At 39.2% G+C, this 17,950-nt stretch overlaps 1 protein-coding gene and 1 long non-coding RNA gene across 2 annotated transcripts; both read right to left on the bottom strand.

Annotated features, from left to right (window-relative positions):
- Positions 1-2,863: 2,863 nt before the first annotated feature.
- Positions 2,864-4,052, bottom strand: LOC122053866. Its single transcript, XR_006132414.1, has 4 exons — positions 4,019-4,052; positions 3,797-3,935; positions 3,135-3,488; positions 2,864-2,944 (listed from the first exon to the last, which is right to left on the bottom strand). It is a non-coding gene; the product is annotated as an uncharacterized LOC122053866 (long non-coding RNA).
- A 257-nt stretch (positions 4,053-4,309) lies between these two features.
- Positions 4,310-16,609, bottom strand: LOC122050497 (probable serine/threonine-protein kinase PBL21). The gene is made up of 10 exons (XM_042611395.1): positions 16,582-16,609; positions 7,164-7,327; positions 7,000-7,082; positions 6,741-6,769; positions 6,577-6,629; positions 6,165-6,298; positions 5,728-5,812; positions 5,457-5,518; positions 4,394-4,550; positions 4,310-4,345 (listed from the first exon to the last, which is right to left on the bottom strand). The coding sequence occupies exons 1-10, from the start codon at positions 16,607-16,609 to the stop codon at positions 4,310-4,312; spliced, it is 831 nt and encodes a 276-aa protein (XP_042467329.1).
- Between the last annotated feature and the right edge of the window lie 1,341 nt (positions 16,610-17,950).

Genomic DNA, 17,950 nt, shown 5'->3' with positions numbered 1-17,950 from the left:
ATAGCGATGTCGCTCCCGTCATATGGGAGGGATAGATCCCATCTACATCACTCACATTCCTCTGCATAATTCGTTACATACCCAGTAATCGCCTTTATAGTCCACCCAGTTACGGGTGACGTTTGACGAAACCAAAGTACATAACTCCTTATGTAGGGATCCATGGTGACTTCAGGTCTAAGGACTAATAGTCATACTAATAGCCACATGAGAAAGTATATGACACTCATATAACGATCCATGATACTTTCTCATGGTGGGTCATTCAGTATACATTCTCCAATGTATACCCATGTGTCAGCATGATATCTCTATATCCATGACTTGTGAGATCAAGTCATCGAGCTGACCTACATGCTAGTCTTATTGCATTAACATTGTCCCTGAATGTTAATACTCGACTAGGAATGATTTAGAGTAGTGTTCCCTATATCATCTCACTATCGATTCAACTAATCGATTGATATAGGTATGAACCTTCTACTCAAGGACGCTATTATACTTAGTCAATTTGGCACTAATACAAATAAGTATAATAACCAAACAAATGCCTTTATTAATATACAAGAATATGATACAATGAGTCCATACAATCATCAAATGATTGGCTCTAGGGCTCTAACTAACACCACTTTCCTGACACTCTCAAGTCTCACCGCCGGCTCATTCCTCCAAACTCCAGAGCTCTCTCATGCTCACACCACAGTAGTCAACAACTGCCCTACGGGCTACGGTGTGGGTAAGTAATACCTACTTTTAACTTACTCAATATTTTGAAATTAGTAATCATTGATTTTGTATGGCATATGAATTCTTTGTTGAACTCAAGTATTTGATAGTAGCTAGATTAACATCATGCTTAGTCATAAGTTGAATTCATATTTATCTTTCAATTTTAGTTATTTCTATTTTAAACAGTGTTATCACACCATGTAATATTTTGTAAACAGTGTTTGTGAATCATTGAACTGTGATCACTGATCAGTAATTGTCTGATATCAAGCAAGGAGATTTATCAAATATGGATATTACTAATAGTTGTTCAACACCACAATCTGAAAGTGGTCCTACTGTGGAAACAAAAACTACTATAGATTCCAAAAGAAAGGCAACCAAAAGAAAAGCAATGAAACCAAGAAGTGAAGTATGGGATCATTTCATAAAGTTTACTAATGATGCATCAGAGATAAAAGCCAAATGCAAATATTATGATAAAGACTTTTTTTGTGATCCATACAGGAATGGAACAACAAGTTTGAGATCTCATATTACCTAATGTAAAAAACACCTTGATGTTGTTGAAACAATTCAAGCACAATTAAGTTTACAAAGTTGAAGAGAGGGTGAGGTGTCTCTAACTTCTTGGAAATTTGATCAAGATGTATCTAGAAAAGCATTAGCTAGAATGATCATCATGGATGAACTTCCGTTCAAATTTGTAGAAAGAGAAGGATTTAAAACATTTATGGCTATGGTATGTCCAAAGTTTCGAATTCCTTCAGGATGGACGATTGCACATGATTGTGTTGAATTATATACAGTAGAAAGGGAAAAATTGAAAAAATTGTTGCATGATTCAACACAAAGAGTTTGTTTGACCACTGATACATGGGCATCGATTCAAAAAATCAACTATATGTGTCTAACAGCTCATTTTATTGATACAAATTGGAATTTACAGAATTCTCAATTTTTGTCCAATTACAAGTCACAAAGGAGAGACTATTAGTTTAGCCATTGAAAATTGCTTGAGAGGTTGGGGAATTGATAGAATTTTCACAATTACAGTTGATAATGCAAGTTCAAATGATGTTCCTGTCAATAGTTTCAGAAAAAAGATGACTAATTGGGATTCCACTATTTTGAAGGGAGAATATGTTCATATGAGATGTGTAGCTCATATAATCAATTTGATTGTTGCTGATAGTTTAAAAGATATAAATCAATCTGTGATGAAGGTTAGGAATGCAATTAAATATGTTAAGCAATCCCCCTCTAGATTAAGCAAGTTCAAAGAATGTGTTGAGATTGAAAAAAATTGAAAGCAAGAACTCATTATGTTTAGATGTACAAACTAGATGGAACTCAACTTTCTTGATGTTGAATACAGCTCAAAAATTTGAAAGAGCTTTTGATAGGTTTGATGAACAAGATCCATGTTTTAAATTAGATCTTCAATATGTAGAATGACATACCATTTTGAATGAGAATGGAGAGATGATATTTGATTCAAATGGTAAACCAAAAAGAGAACTGAAGACTTTTGATGGGAAGCCAACAAGTATAGATTGGGCTAATGTTAGACATTTTGCATCTCTACTGCAAGTTTTTTATGAGCTAACATTAAAAGTTTCAGGATCTTTGTATGTCACATCCAATACTTTTGCACATGAGATTAGTTATATTTTTACCATCTTGAAGGAGTGGCAAGAAAGTGATGACCTTGCACTACAACAAAAACCTTCATAGACATCGGTTTTCCACCGGTGTCTATTTCATTTTCGCCCGATGTCTATGAAGCCGATGTTAAAAGTCTGCCATTTTAGACATCGGGCTAAAACCGGTGTAGTATCACTTAACGACACCGGTCTTCGAATCGGTTATTAACCAGTGTAGTATCACTTAACGACATCGTTTCATCAACGGTGTAAAACCGATGTAATATTGTATGTTAATAACACCAGTTTTGGCAGCGGTAAATGACCGATGTAATATTAGTTAATAACACCAGTTTTGCAGCGGTGGAAGACCGATGTAATATGTATATTTTTTAACAGCACAAATTTGATTTCCGAAACAATGAAAAACCGACAATAACAAAAAAAAATACACAAATATTCATAAATTATACAAATATTCTTCATTAATGGTGTCTTCGAATGAACTTCACAAGCAAGGCCAAAATTTGCTATCTTCACAAAGTCCTTGGTTACCAATAAGTTCTCTGCAAAGGTTATAATCTAGTTTAATAGAATGCTAACTTCACCAGAATAATTATAGGTGCATAAATCACATTTAAGTGAATAAATGCTAATCCTAGATAACAACGTTGTAGGAATAGATCTGTTAAGAGCACACAAATGAATCTTTATAGGGATATTTGGTCAAAAGCGGAACTAAAGTGGTACACCTACCTCCCATGTCAATAAGTCACTTCCTCGAGTTGGATATGGCTTTTGCAAATCTAGCTCCATATAGAAGGTGTAGAGTTTGATATCTTGAAGCTGCAAATCCAATCAGAAGTAGGATTAGCGTGGTAAGCAAGACATTGAAAATCCCATTAATAGACACATATTGGCCATGAGAACCCTTGTTCTTGTCATTGAAATAAGGTGGGGTAGTTGTCATGCCTCCCAAACTTGAATTAAAAGGATATGGGAGAAGACCCCTGAATCCTTCATTTATCCATTGAACTTCCTTAATGTACGAAAGCATAAAAAATGAAGAAGGATAACGATGCCATTCACTTCCGATGCAAAGCATAGTCTCTGTGCATAAAGGCAAGCATTCCATCAAATTTAAAACTATAATCTAATCAAACAATATGCGTAATCAACCAGACTTTCAAAACAAAAATTGTGAATAAAGAAAAAATTTGATCACCTTGAGCATCAATTATGTAGAATTATTTTTCAGTTTTGTTTCCTTTTATTCTAAACACTATTAAAGGTACATAAGAACGCTGAAAAAGTAATGATGATCCTTCGAAAAGAGTAGGTAGAGATGTTGCATCTTAAAACTTGATATTGAATTTACTACAAACAGGATATTCTAGTTCAAAATTAAAAAAAATTACCATTTCAAATAACATCGTGATGGCCCAAGTGTTTATATATTTCCAAAGGCACGAATCACTCATTAAGTATAGAGAACGTACGACTATGGGATGCACACAATATAAGGCCAAGAAAAATGGGTCTTAGTCCCTTAGCAATCTGTGTAGATAGACAAGAAGAAATCAAACATAGTATAGTTACTTGCTTAAACAATGGACCATATTAAGAAAGGGAGAACATACCATCACAATCAATGAGTCTTCCACTGCATACTTATCGCGAAAAAGATCCGAGAAACTATCAATAATAGCAGTTGCTACAATGCAAATAAGTGGATATATTGGATAGATAAATATGTGACACAGTAAAAGATCTAGGAAACTATCAATGAAAGCCGTTGTTGCGATGCCGATAAGTGGATATATATTGGATAGAGAAATCTATGACACAGCAAATTAGCCTAGCATAAGACCTAAATTAAGATGTGCATTTATGATTTGCTTACATATCTTGATGAAGTTACGTATGCAATGTTAGACAAGATAGTAACTATCATATACAACTACGGACTGAAGAACAAAGTTTGTCAATATGATCCTTCACAATCTATCACTCACCTGGAAAGTAAGTTGACCATTCGCATCACGGCTAGTGCCACATTTCACATTAATAAATTTAACAAAATCATCCAACTCTCGTTCAGCCTCATAATCTTCACCAGCTTTGTTTTCCTTGGGAAAAAACTTCAAGGTAGGATAACCACTAACTCCGTACCTGAAATGCAAAAGGCATCCCGCTTAACAAACTAATTTCAGAATGACAAAGTTGAAAATTCTGATCCTCCCACATAGGAAATGACTAAATAGTCTTTAGTATAGTGAATTTTTAGATGGAATCATTCATATCAAACCAAATTATTGCTAACACCCTATCATAGTAAGGATGATATACCAAAAAAAATGACTGAAGAGGACTTCATCATGATAATTTGAGAAATAATAATGATTAAGCACAAAATATAGTAGGTCATAATGCACATTTTTCACACAATTTTCATGTCAGATGAATGTTGGATAAGGTTGGAAGCATTTTAGCATTACACTTCTTCTCAAACATCAACGAATTCAAATATTAAATTTGTAGAAAACAAGAATTGTGAGTGAATCTGATCCTCCTCTCAATCAGATGTTGATTCTGCATTTAAGGTATCAACTGACATCACACTACCACAATTCCCCAAATCTAAATCTAGTACATAGGTGATTAGAAATACAGAACTCTCAGTTTGACAACTATTTAGCAATATGTAAGTTTCAAAATACATATAATTCAATAAATGATACCTACTTTCAACTTACTCTAAATTAACATCATATAATATTTCTCCAAAATCTAAATAGGTAGCAGAACTAATGAAGCATTCAAGGTACACAATTGACTAAATCCACATCAATGAATCAGGTTAGATCTAGTAATCTCATAATTAAAAACATGGCAAATATGACCTTAGGCTAATCTAGGTCTTAAGCCCTGTCTCAACAAAAATACTCACAGGAGCAAGATGCTTGCAGTGGCCACACCTGTTTGAAGATAAGAAACTTAGTCGTCTACAGTGGATAAGGAAAAGTATCTAATGCTACAAATGGAGAGAAAAAAAAGAACCTCAGCAAATACACTAACCATGGATCATAGAATTCAACAAGAACATCTTTATTTACATCAAGAACAATCTGATCAAATGTCTGGAGTCAATACTACTACATTAGAAGGGATAGTTGCTAGTAGTGTGCTACATTTAGACTCAATCACTACATGGCAGTATAGCACACTAGTAGTGTGCTACATTTAGACTCAAAATGATCAGAAAAGATAAAACCAAAAAAGGAATCTGAGCATGTCCTATTCAGTAAAAGAGATGATGCTTCTTGGCCTGATTTAGAACGATGCTAACCTTCCCAATCAAAACAGATTTAGCCTTTTTAAAGCTCGATCCAAGCTTTTCATATTCAGGGGCAAGCTTCTTGTAGTGTCCACACCTGCGACAAAATGGTATTAGAAGGGTTAAAATTATGCAATTAAAATACACACACATGGAGATCCTTTGCTTTAAACTGGATACTTAATGGAGTCTACATTCATCTTCTATAGTCTTGGCAAACAATCAGTTATGAGAATCGACCATATATAGTGCATTTCAAGTGTATCTTCTAAAGAGAAATACAAGTCGCGGTTTCAATTTCGACACAAGAAGAAACAATGGTGAAGAGCAAATAAGAATTTCAACATCAAAGGCACAGAAGTAGGTTTCGATTTCCAAACTATAAGCTAAGATAAATAGGCGTTTTGTCGTCGACAGGCCCAAGTTTAGGCGCAAGTCCAAAATCAAACAGCTTGGGGTTGAAGTTTTCATCCAACAACACGTTTGCCGCCTTCATATCCCTGTAAATTACGGGAGGGTTTGCAACATCGTGCAAGTACGTGAGCCCCTTTGCATATTCCATTTTTTGATTGGTCAGTTCACACTTCAATTTTAGGTTTTAGGTTTTAGGTTAGGCATAAGAAAAGGTGGGGCAAGGACGAAATTCTTAGAGAATAAGACAATAATCAAATTAGTTTTTTCTATGAGCAGGGGAATCAAAAGACACATAAATCACACACAGAGATACCAACTTCATACATCGAAACCTAAAATTTGTACTAGGTAAAATGTTTTCCATGGAAAAAGGAAATGCAGGAAAGACCAAAATCTCGAACCTACTTTTGCCTCCTACAAACACTAGTTCATGTTGTCACAACTTACAATCCCTGCAGCAAATGGCTTTCTAAGATGAATAGTATTGACCTCCAAACTATCTAAAACAAGACAAATTAAAGATGAACACTGCCTCAAAATAAGGAGTCCAACCTATAAAACATAATATATCGAGCGTTGTGCAGCTCCATTATTCACACGCAAAAACAAACCTTTTTCTTGAGAACACGGCGCAAAGTGCCTTAAAAGTGAATATTGAAACAATAATTACTCAAATTCCAGCCACAAATGATGAGAAACTAATACAGATGAAGATGGTTATTCACCAATGCAGCGTAAGTGCAATTTTAACCTAAAACACCAAAAGACAGATCTCGGCAGAATGGAAATTCATGCGACGGAAAAAATTTAAACAAAAAGGGAAAATAACGAATTAAATAGATTCCAAGGAGAAGAAGAAAAAGCAACTACCTCTTTGAGAAGGGGCCCTGTGAGGTCACAGTGATCTTGCTCCCCTGATAACCATCCTGCTTAAGTTGCTTGATGGCCACAATCTGGTTTCCAAGTTCCAGTGTTCAGACGAAGCCGCAAGATGGCAGAATCAAGGAGGAGGGGAGAAGGAGTGAGCAACTTGCCTGGTCTGAATCGAGTCGCCCTTTGTAGACTATCCCGAAGCCGCCTTCTCCGATTAGATTCGACTCCCTAATGTTGTGAGTGGGCGCGGCGAGATCTCTGAAGGTGAATTTTCTCACGGATTTGTTCCTCTCGCCACCGTCGGATGGAGCCGACTTCTCATTCTCTAGCGCAAAGGAAAAAAAAATGTCTTTTGAAGAGTGATCGAATTGCGCCGACCAAAAGAAGAGATTTTAGGGTTTAGAGATGGCGGCCACCAGGAGGATCGGCGGTGAAATGCGAACGGGGGCGGGAATGACTGTTGTCTTCGATTCTACACCTAGCTTCTTTCCGGCGAGGGCTGAGACAGGGAAAACTATTGGTTGCTACTCGGAAAACCTAGAGGTTCCACTGTACAAAAAATTTGTACAAAGATCTGAGCCTTTTCCTAGCTACCATGTGTTCTTTTAAATTAAATTTTGGATCGCCTGCGGAACTTAACACGTTTGATCCAAAACTTAATCTATTCGTTCTTTTAGGTTTTGATTTGGGTCTCCTGCGGAACTTAATACGTTCGACCCAAATCACCTTAAGTTATTAATTCCATTAAATATTAATTTCCATAATTGGTTCTCAGTACTGACGTGGCGAGGCACATGACCTTCTTGGATATGGGAGCAACCACCACCGACTAGACAAAACCTTTTATAGAAAGCTAATATTTAATTTCCTAAAATAACTTTAGGTTAACCGAAAAGAACAATCAAAACACAAGGAAAAATAAAACAAAAGAACACAACATCAAAAAACATATTCAAAATACTAGAATCATAAGCCTCTTGTATTTGGTATTATTTTCATAAATAACTAACATGATGCGGAAAGGAAAAATTACTAGTTATACCTTCTAGAAAGACCTCTTGATCTTCTACCGTATTCCTCTTCTAACCTCGGACGTTGTGTGGGCAACGATCTTCCGAGATGAGAAACCACCAACCACCTTCTTCTCCTCCTAGCTAGGTTTGGCCACAAAGAAGCTTTACCAAGGATGAAGAACAAAACACCAACCAAGCTCCAAGAGATGCTAGCTTTCTCTCCTTCTTCTTCTTCTTCTCCAAGTAGTATCCGGCCACCACAAGAGCTCCAAGGGGAGAGAGAGGTTCGGCCACCACAAGAGGAAGAGAGGGAGAGGATGATGGCCGGCCACACCAAGGAACAAAAGAGGGAGAGAAATAATAGAGGTTGTATCTCATGAAGACACCCTCACCCCTTCTTTTATATTCCTTGGCCTAAGCAAATTAGGAAATTTAATTACAATAAAATTTCCTTAATTTCCTTAACATGATTTAATTGAGAAAAATAAAATAAAATTTTTCCAATTAAATTCTAATGGCCGACCACTTTATGAAATCAAATTAGACAAGTTTCAATCAACAATTAAAACTTCTTAATTTGTTTCCGAAAATTTTTAAAATTAAAATTTCTCTTCAAAATCTCTTCATGGTTGATAAAAAGAAATTTCCATAATTTTAATTTTACAACATGTGAATAATTTTTAAAGAGAAAATAAAATATCTCACCAATCTACAAATAAGGAAAGAGATCTAATCTCTTTCTTTAATCTTTTGTAGATCTTTTACAAGAGAGATAATTTAATTTTAATTCTTTTTAATAAATTATATCTTCCACATAATAAAAATTAAAATTAAAATTCTTTTTTAATTTAATTTGGCTGGCCCCTCTAGCTTGGGTTCAAGCTAGGGTCGGCCACCCCAATTTACACCTAGGTCAGCCCTAGCTTGGTTCCCAAGCTAGCTTGGCCGGCCCCCTTTAGGTGGGTATAGAAGGTGGGTATAGGTGGGTATAGTACTCTATAAATAAGAGGCTACGAGAGGGACCGAGAGGAGGAATTGGTTTTGGCCTCCCGATAATATTAAGCATCCCATGTTCGCCCCGAACACACAACTTAATTTTATCAATAATAATTCATTCCACTAGAGAACTATTATTGAACTATCGCACCAATCCCAAATTACATTTTTTGGGCTCCTTCTTATTTTGAGTGTGTCAGTCTCCCTGTATTTAAGATAACAAATGTCCACTAATTAAGTAAGTTACTGACAACTCACTTAATTAATATCTAGCTCCAAGAGTAGTACCACTCAACCTTATTGTCATGTCGGACTAAGTCCACCTGCAGGGTTTAACATGACAATCCTTATGAGCTCCTCTTGGGGACATTCTCAACCTAGATTACTAGGACACAGTTTCCTTCTATAATCAACAACACACACTATAAGTGATATCATTTCCCAACCTATCGGGCTTATTGATTCATCGAACTAAATCTCACCCATTGATAAATTAAAAAAATAAATATCAAATATATGTGCTTGTTATTATATTAGGATTAAGAGCACACACTTCCATAATAACTGAGGTCTTTGTTCCTTTATAAAGTCAGTATAAAAGAAACGACCTCTAATGGTCCTACTTAATACACTCTAAGTGTACTAGTGTAATTATATAGTTAAGATAAACTAATACCTAATTACACTACGACCTTCCAATGGTTTGTTCCTTTCCATCATGGTTGTGAGCTACTGTTTATAATTTATAAGGTACTGATAACATGATCCTCTGTGTGTGACACCACACACCATGTTATCTACAATATAAATTAATTGAACAACTACATTTATCATAAATGTAGACATCTGACCAATGTGATTCTTATTTCTAGATAAATGTTTATACCAAAAGCTAGGCTTTTAGTATACACTCTAACAATCTCCCACTTATACTAAAAGACTAAGCTGCCATATCTGCTGCCATACATCTGATTCCCATGCCTTTCAAAAAGCTCTTGCCTTTAGGACCTTAGGTTATCATCTGATGCAATCTAGGCGGCAACAACTTCTCCTCGTTATACAATTTCTCGTATTGGGTGGTACTTGTGCTCTATTGTGTTTACTTGCCTTATAGACTCATGGTTTCTTCGAGTTTGCTACTCCACCATTATTATTACAATAAATTGTAATAATCTTTGGACAAACTAGAAATCATATCTAAGTCTATCTTGAGGTTATTGAGTCATTCAGCTTTTATGGTTACCTCAGAGGCTTGCCATATACTCAGCTTCTATGGTGGAGTCCAGAAAAACACCTATGCTTATCACTCTTCCATAGTTATGACTTTTCCCCCTAAAGTAAACACAAAACCCCGAGGTTGACTTATTATTGTTCCTATCCGATTGGAAGTCAAAATCCATGCAACCCACAAGAACCAAATTAACTGCCTTGTGAGCTAGCATATAATCTCTAGTGCCTCTAAGGTACTTCAATATATGTTTTACTGCAGTCCAGGGTTACTTTGATATCTGCTAACTATGCCCTTGGCAAAACAGATTTCTGATCTCGTGCATAGCATTAGCCGAAGCATAAAGAACTGCCTTTATTTCCTTTATCTCCTTTGATGTCTACAGAGACATATCTTTAGATAAAGTTACTCTATCCGAAAAAGGTAAGAAACCTTTCTTGGAGTTTTGCATGCTTAAAATGAGCAAGGATTTTTCCGATGTATGAAGCTTGGGATAAGTAAAATATTCTTTTCTTGCGATCCCTTATTACTTTGATCTCAAGAATATATACATTCTCCCAAGTCCTTTATATCGAATTATTTGGACAACTATACCCCTACTTCTGATAACATTTTGATATTGTTTCCAACTACCAAAAATGCTATCTACGTATAGTACAAGAAATACCACCACGTTTCCATCACACCTTTTGTATACACAAGACTTATCCGTTTACTCAATAAATCCATAGGTCTGGATTACTTTGATAAACCGGATATTCCATGTAACGCTCGAAAATTCTCAAACTTGCATTAGGATTATTCTATGATTTTTCTGGAATTTTTAGATATTTTTCCGGAATTTTTCGAGTAGCGGAAGTAGCAAAAATAATTAAAAGAATAAAAAGGGCTTAAGAGGGAATAGAACCCGGAACCTCTCGGGTCCGCTAAACTTTTAGTTAGCCTTAGTAACCGGTGACCCAGTAGGGCCGTGCTGAGAGAAAGGAGAATCAAATATATTTATAATTGAGTTGGGCCTAGTTACCCACTTAATATAAATTAAAAACTTAAGTTGGTTTGGGTTATTTTCTTTTATTTGGTTCGGCAATCTCTCCCTCTCCAAACCCTCACGCCGAACACCTCTCCCTCTCCTCCCTTCTCTAGGCGCCACAACAAGGGAAGACCAAGGGTTTTTCCCTAGGGCCCAAGGACACTTTCCGGTGACGATTTCAGCACAAGGACGTTCCCCTCCGCGAGTAGAGCACGTGGACGCGAGCGAATCGTCGGGAAGTCGTCTCCACCGGAATTTCTAGCGATTAGATTTGTAAGAAATCTAGCACACAAGGTAAGAAACCCCTCACCTGCAGTATAATAGCTTCCGTTTGAGTTTTTATGCTTTAGTTAGGATATATGCGGATTTTTATCGATATCTAGGGTGTATTTAACTCTCTTCGCAGATTAGGGATTTAGTTGAGCACCTCTAGATGGGCCGGGCACGTCTTCCCTCTTCAGATAGGAGGTTAGACGTTGTCGGTTGCCTATAGGTGGTCTCCCTAATGGGGGAGAAGAGTTAGAGCATCCTAGGGGATCGATTAAATGTCTAGCTCAGTAATAGACAGTTTAAAGAACTTATTAAATGCACTAGAAGCATTTAAAATAGCAAGTTAGTTTATTTCAACTTATGTAGGACTACAGTCCAATGGGTAGGCTCCCACAGTCGCCTCTAGGTTCAGACAACCTAGTTCTAGGTTCAGATAACCTAGATTCAGCAAAATAAGTATATAGCATTCAGTTTTTACTTTCAGCAGTGGCACTTTACTGGATTAGATATCCACTGGGCTGGACTACCATAGTCGTCCCTAGGTTTAGCTAACCTAGTAAACCCTACTAGATTCGGAACTTGCAATCCCGGGTTTGGATAGGGATGCGCGCATAGTAAGTACAGTTGCCAGGGCCCATCAACAGCATGTTTAGTATTTTCACTTATTATATGTATAGTTTTCTTCAAATTCACAATCAGTTATGTGAGTTCATCTTATTTTCAGTACCAGCTCAGTTAGTTTAGTGCAGATCATGATCAGCTTAGTTCAGTTCCATGATTTGTATTCAGTTTCAGTTTTCATGCGCAGCTCTATTTTTGCAAGTATGATTGCTATGTTCAGTTTAGCACCCGTACTCAGTTTTTAATAAATGCCATGCTCAGTTTCTATTCATATGAATAAATGCCATGCCATGCCATGTACAGCATCTACTTTCCAACAGCATGTTTTTAAAACATATCTGCATCGTATGCATGTTTTTGTGAGGTAGATGGTTTCTTACTAAGCTTTTTAGCTTACAGATACTACTTTTCTTATACTGCAGATACAGGTAAAAGAAAAGTGGACCAGTAGCGGAGGCTGGAGGGCAATGCTATCAGGATGTGTGTGGGCAGGAGTTGGAATAAAGATCTTTGGGATCTAAACAGTTTTACTTCAGTATTAGTACTTAGTGGTTTCAGTTGTTACTATTCAGTTTTTGATTTGTTAAGTGTTATGAAATAGTAAACCATGCATTATGTAGTATGCCAGGTTTAGAATATTAGTAGTTTTATAGTAGTGTGATTTGCATTGATTTAGAGTGGTTGCAGGTGGTTTTGGCACGACAAAGTGTCGAAATCAGCATCTCTGATTTCGTATCAGGAAATCAGACGCTGGATCGGTCTGCCGACCGATCCAGACAGATACAGAATGCTACTGTATCCTCCTGGATCGGTCAGCCGACCAATCCAGCACGATACAGTAGCGTTCCAGAAGTTTCGGGTACCTGGATCGGTCAGCCGACCGATCCAGCCACACATGGATCGGTCTGCCCGACCGATCCAGTTGGGAACCGAATGCCCCATAGCTTCGATCGATCTGCGGATCGATCGGCAGGTCTGTAGTTAGTTGGGAAGTGTAGTTTCTAGTCCCTAGCCGAGTTGGGATGTTCAGTTTCCCCTCCTTAGCATATGTACACCAGCAAAGAAGGTCTTTAGACCTTTCTTAGCAGTTGTATCCGTCATTAGTAGAGTAAAATTTTAATTAGCCCAGCTTTCTGCATAGTATAGTTTAGCATAATTGTAGCGACCGGCCTTACAGCCAGTACCTAGAAGGTGGGTCGTTACAGAGTGGTATAAGAGCAGTGTTCCATACTTCCTACACACACATCAGCATTGTACCTGCAGCTTCCAAGTAAGAATACCTCTACTCTCTTTATTGTTCTTGCTTTCTAGTTACAGTTCATGTTTATATGCCTACTGCTGGTTGTATGTGATAGTTTTAAACATGATATCAGTAGTGATATAACTGTAATTACCTTAGTTATGTTATGTTCTCTATGTCTTTAGAAATGGCACGAGGACGCCCAGCTAGAAGGGCACTAGCTACTGAGCCCCAGCAAGAGGCCAGACCTTACAGCACTAGTGGTTCAGTTACAGCAGCAGCTAGCTGAACAGCAACAGAAATAGCCACCTTAAAGGCTAACCAAAAAATACCCTCACCCCGGAATCGAATTTGACGACTCGGTAGTCTTAGAGGTTCCACCAGTCCAGCCAAGTCCCAACAGCTGAGCCAAGAAAGGAAGCCTATCTGATCCAGTGGCAGCGGGTCAAGCCAGAGAACTTCTCAGGCACTAGTGAACCATGGGATACACAAGCCTGGTTCAAAACACTGGAGAGCACGATGGAGCTTCTGGACTGGCCAGAACACGAGAAGGTGAAGTGTGCCTCCTTCTGCCTGACAGGAGATGCATGCATGTGGTGGGAAAGAATCAGAACGAAGCGCCCAGTGAACCAGATGTCATGGGCTGACTTCGAGAAGGAATTCTTCGAGGAGTTCTTTCACATACGGGTTACAAACCGCCACTACGACGAGTTCACTGAGTTTCGTCAGGGCAACCTATCAGTTGAGGAAGCCGTGAAGAAATTCAACAGGTTGGCTCGTGTATGCCCAGAGCTAGTCAGCACATAAAAGGAACGAATCCGGTTGATGCTCAAGATGCTGAGGCCAAAGAGAGCAGTGAACGTGGCTGGTGGCATACATAGGCCACAAATCACAGAGGAGTTAGTGAGCAGTGCCTTGACCACAGAGCACTACCAGAACAGCATAAAGCAGCAGAAGCAAGCCTCCTCAGAGTCCAAAGGCCAAGGAAACTCTCACACTCAAAAACAGCAAGGCCACAGCTCTAACTGGAAAGGGAACTCCAACAGCAAGCGCAAATCAGGAAGTGACCCAAAAGGAGGACCATCTAAGATCTTTGGAATGGACTTTCTGATTAGATACGGTGCTACCATAGAGTGCCATAAACAGAAAGTCATCTTCCAACCTGAAGCGGCAGTGCAATTTGAATACAGCGGAGAACCAAAGAGAAAGGCCAAGAAGTTTCTCTCAGCTATGAAAGCACAGAAGCTACTGCATTCAGGATGTACAGGATTCCTAGCACACGTAGTCAACGCCAGCCAGGACAAGAACCACCAGCTAGCAGAGGTTCGAGTCGTATGTGACTACCCAGCAGTCATCCCTGAAGAGTTACCAGGCTTAGCACCAGACAGGGAGATTGACTATGAGATAGAGCTCATTCCCGGTACAAATCCTACCTCCAAAGCGCCTTATTGCATGGCTCCAGCAGAACTGAAGGAACTTCAGGAGCAACTACAGGAGCTGCTTGACAAGGGTTTCATACGCCTGAGTCACTCACCCTGGGGAGCGCCTGTATTGTTCGTGAAGAAGAAGGATGGAAGCATGCGACTGTGCATAGACTACATATCACTAAACCAAGTTACAATCAAGAACAGGTATCCCCTCCCCAGAATCGATGACCTGTTCGACCAGCTGAAGGGGGCAGCAGTGTTCTCTAAGATAGATCTCAGATCAGGTTATCATCAGGTGAAGGTTAACGAAGGGGATATACCTAAGACAGCATTCAGAACTAGATACGGACACTACAAGTTCGTAGTCATGCCCTTTGGCGTGACCAATGCTCCAGCTACATTCATGGATCTCATGAACAGAGTATTCAGGGAGTATTTAGATAAGTTTGTTATTGTGTTTATCGATGACATTCTTATCTATTCAGGAACTCAGGAAGAACATTCAGAGCACCTGAAACTAGTATTGCAGACCCTTCAGTAGCACCAGCTATACGCCAAGTTCACGAAATGTGAATTTTGGTTAGATCAGGTGTCCTTCCTGGGTCACATCATCTCAAAGGAGGGTATTATGGTAGACCCCAGTAAGATAGAAGCTGTGAGCAATTGGAAGAGACCCAAGAACGCTAGCGAGATCAGAAGCTTTCTGGGATTAACAGGCTATTACAGAAAATTCGTAGAGGACTTCTCCAGGATAGCCTCCCCACTGACAGCTCTTACCAGAAAGAACAGAAAGTATCAGTGGACCGAGGACTGTGAGAACAGCTTCAGCGAGCTAAAAAGGAGATTGACCAGTGCTCCCATTTTGGCTCTACCAGACAACACCAGCAGCTTTGACATCTATAGTGATGCCTCTAAGTTGGGACTAGGAGCAGTGCTGATGCAAAACGGTAAGGTGATCGCCTATACCTCCAGACAACTCAAGGATTATGAGAAGAATTACCCTACTCATGACCTTGAGCTTGCAGCAGTGGTGTTCGCTCTAAAAATTTGGAGACATTATTTGTATGGAGCTCAGTGCAGAGTGTATACAGATCATCAGAGTCTGAAGTACTTTTTCACTCAGAAGGATCTGAATATGCGATAGCGCAGATGGTTAGAGCTGGTCAAAGACTACGACATAGACATCCTCTACCATCCAGGGAAAGCCAATAAGGTAGCCGATGCACTTAGCAGAAAATCCAGTGCTACCTTATTATCTCTTACAGCCATGTCACCGCCCCTACAGAAGGAGATCGTAGATTTCAGTCTCGAGCTCATCGTTGGACAACTCTCTACTATGACCTTAGAGTCTACCTTGCTTGGTGATATTCAGTCAGCTCAGGAGCAGGACCCTGGAATTCAGAAAATCAAGCAAGGGCTAGCAGAACCAGAAAGTAGAGAATTCAGAGTGTCCGATAGGGGGGTGTTGTATTTTGGTGACAGACTCTGTGTTCCAGATCTACGGAGACAGATTTTAGATGAGGCTCACAGGACTCCCTATGCGATGCATCCAGGTTCCACCAAAATGTATCAAGACCTGAAGAAACATTTTTGGTGGCCCGGGATGAAGCGAGACATCGCCAGATATGTTAGCATCTGCCTCACCTGTCAGAGGGTCAAGGCAGAACATCAGCGACCAGGAGGAGTTCTGCAGCCTATACAGATTCCGGAATGGAAGTGGGAGGATATCTCTATGGACTTCATAGTGGGACTACCCAGAACCACGGATGGTTTGGATGCCATCTAGGTAATAGTCGACAGGTTGACTAAATCAGCCCACTTTTAGCTATCAAGATATCCTACTCCATGGAGAAGCTAGCTCGGTTGTATCTCGGAGATCGTCAGACTTCATGGAGTCCCACGTACCATTATTTCAGAGAGCAAGATTTACATCACACTTTGGGAGTGTGTACAAGATTGGGCACGGTTAAAGTTCAAGACAAGATTCCATCCATGACGGATGGTCGAGAGCGAGTAAATCGGTACTCGAAGATATGCTAGAGTGTGCCCTAGACTTCAAGGAAGTTGGTGCAAATATCCGAGCTTAGAATTTGCATACAACAACAACTATCAAGCCACTATCGGCATGACACCTTACGAGGCTCTCTATGGGCGGAGGTGTAGATCTCCAATCTGCTGGTATGAGAAAGAACCACAGCAGCTATACAGCAGATCCGCCAGAGGATAGAGACAGCTCAGAGCCGTCAGAAAAGCTATGCTGATACACAGCGCAGACCCTTAGAGTTTTCAGTTGGGGATTCAGTGTTCCTCAGGGTAGCTCCCATGAAGGGAGTAATGCGTTTTGGGAAGAAGGGCAAGCTAAGTCCCAGATATGTGGGACCATACCTTATTAGCAGAAGAGTGGGCAAGGTAGCATATGAGCTAGAGCTACCCCAGGAAATGTCAGCTGTCCATAACGTATTTCATGTCTCTATGCAGAAGAAGCATACCCTAGATGCCACCCAGGTGATTGAGCCCCAGTCGGTACAGATCCGCGAAGACCTCAGCTATGATAGTCGGCATATTCAGATAATAGACCGAGCAGTTAAGAAATTGCGGAACAAGGAAGTACCATTAGTCAAAGTCATTTGGCACAGTACTTGGGAGACAGAAGCCAGCATGAGACAGAAGTACCCAGAATTGTTCTAAGTTCGAGGATGAACTTTTTATAAGGTATGGGGGATTGTAACACCCGAAAATTCTCAAACTTGCATTAGGATTATTCTATGATTTTTCTGGAATTTTTAGATATTTTTCCGGAATTTTCCGAGTAGCGGAAGTAGCAAAAATAATTAAAAGAATAAAAAGGGCTTAAGCGGGAATCGAACCCGGAACCTCTCGGGTCCGCTAAACCTTTAGTTAGCCTTAGTAACCGGTGAACCCAGTAGGGCCGTGCTGAGAGAAAGGAGAATCAAATATATTTATAATTGAGTTGGGCCTAGTTACCCACTTAATATAAATTAAAAACTTAAGTTGGTTTGGGTTATTTTCTTTTATTTAGTTCGGCAATCTCTCCCCCTCCAAACCCTCACACCGAAAACCTCTCCCTCTCCTCCCTTCTCTCGGCGCCACAACAAGGGAAGA

This window comes from Zingiber officinale, chromosome 3A (assembly GCF_018446385.1).
Source record: "Zingiber officinale cultivar Zhangliang chromosome 3A, Zo_v1.1, whole genome shotgun sequence".
Classification (NCBI taxonomy): Eukaryota; Viridiplantae; Streptophyta; class Magnoliopsida; order Zingiberales; family Zingiberaceae; genus Zingiber; species Zingiber officinale.
Note: the sequence above shows the minus strand (reverse complement) of the source record. Positions and strands in the feature narration are given on the sequence as shown.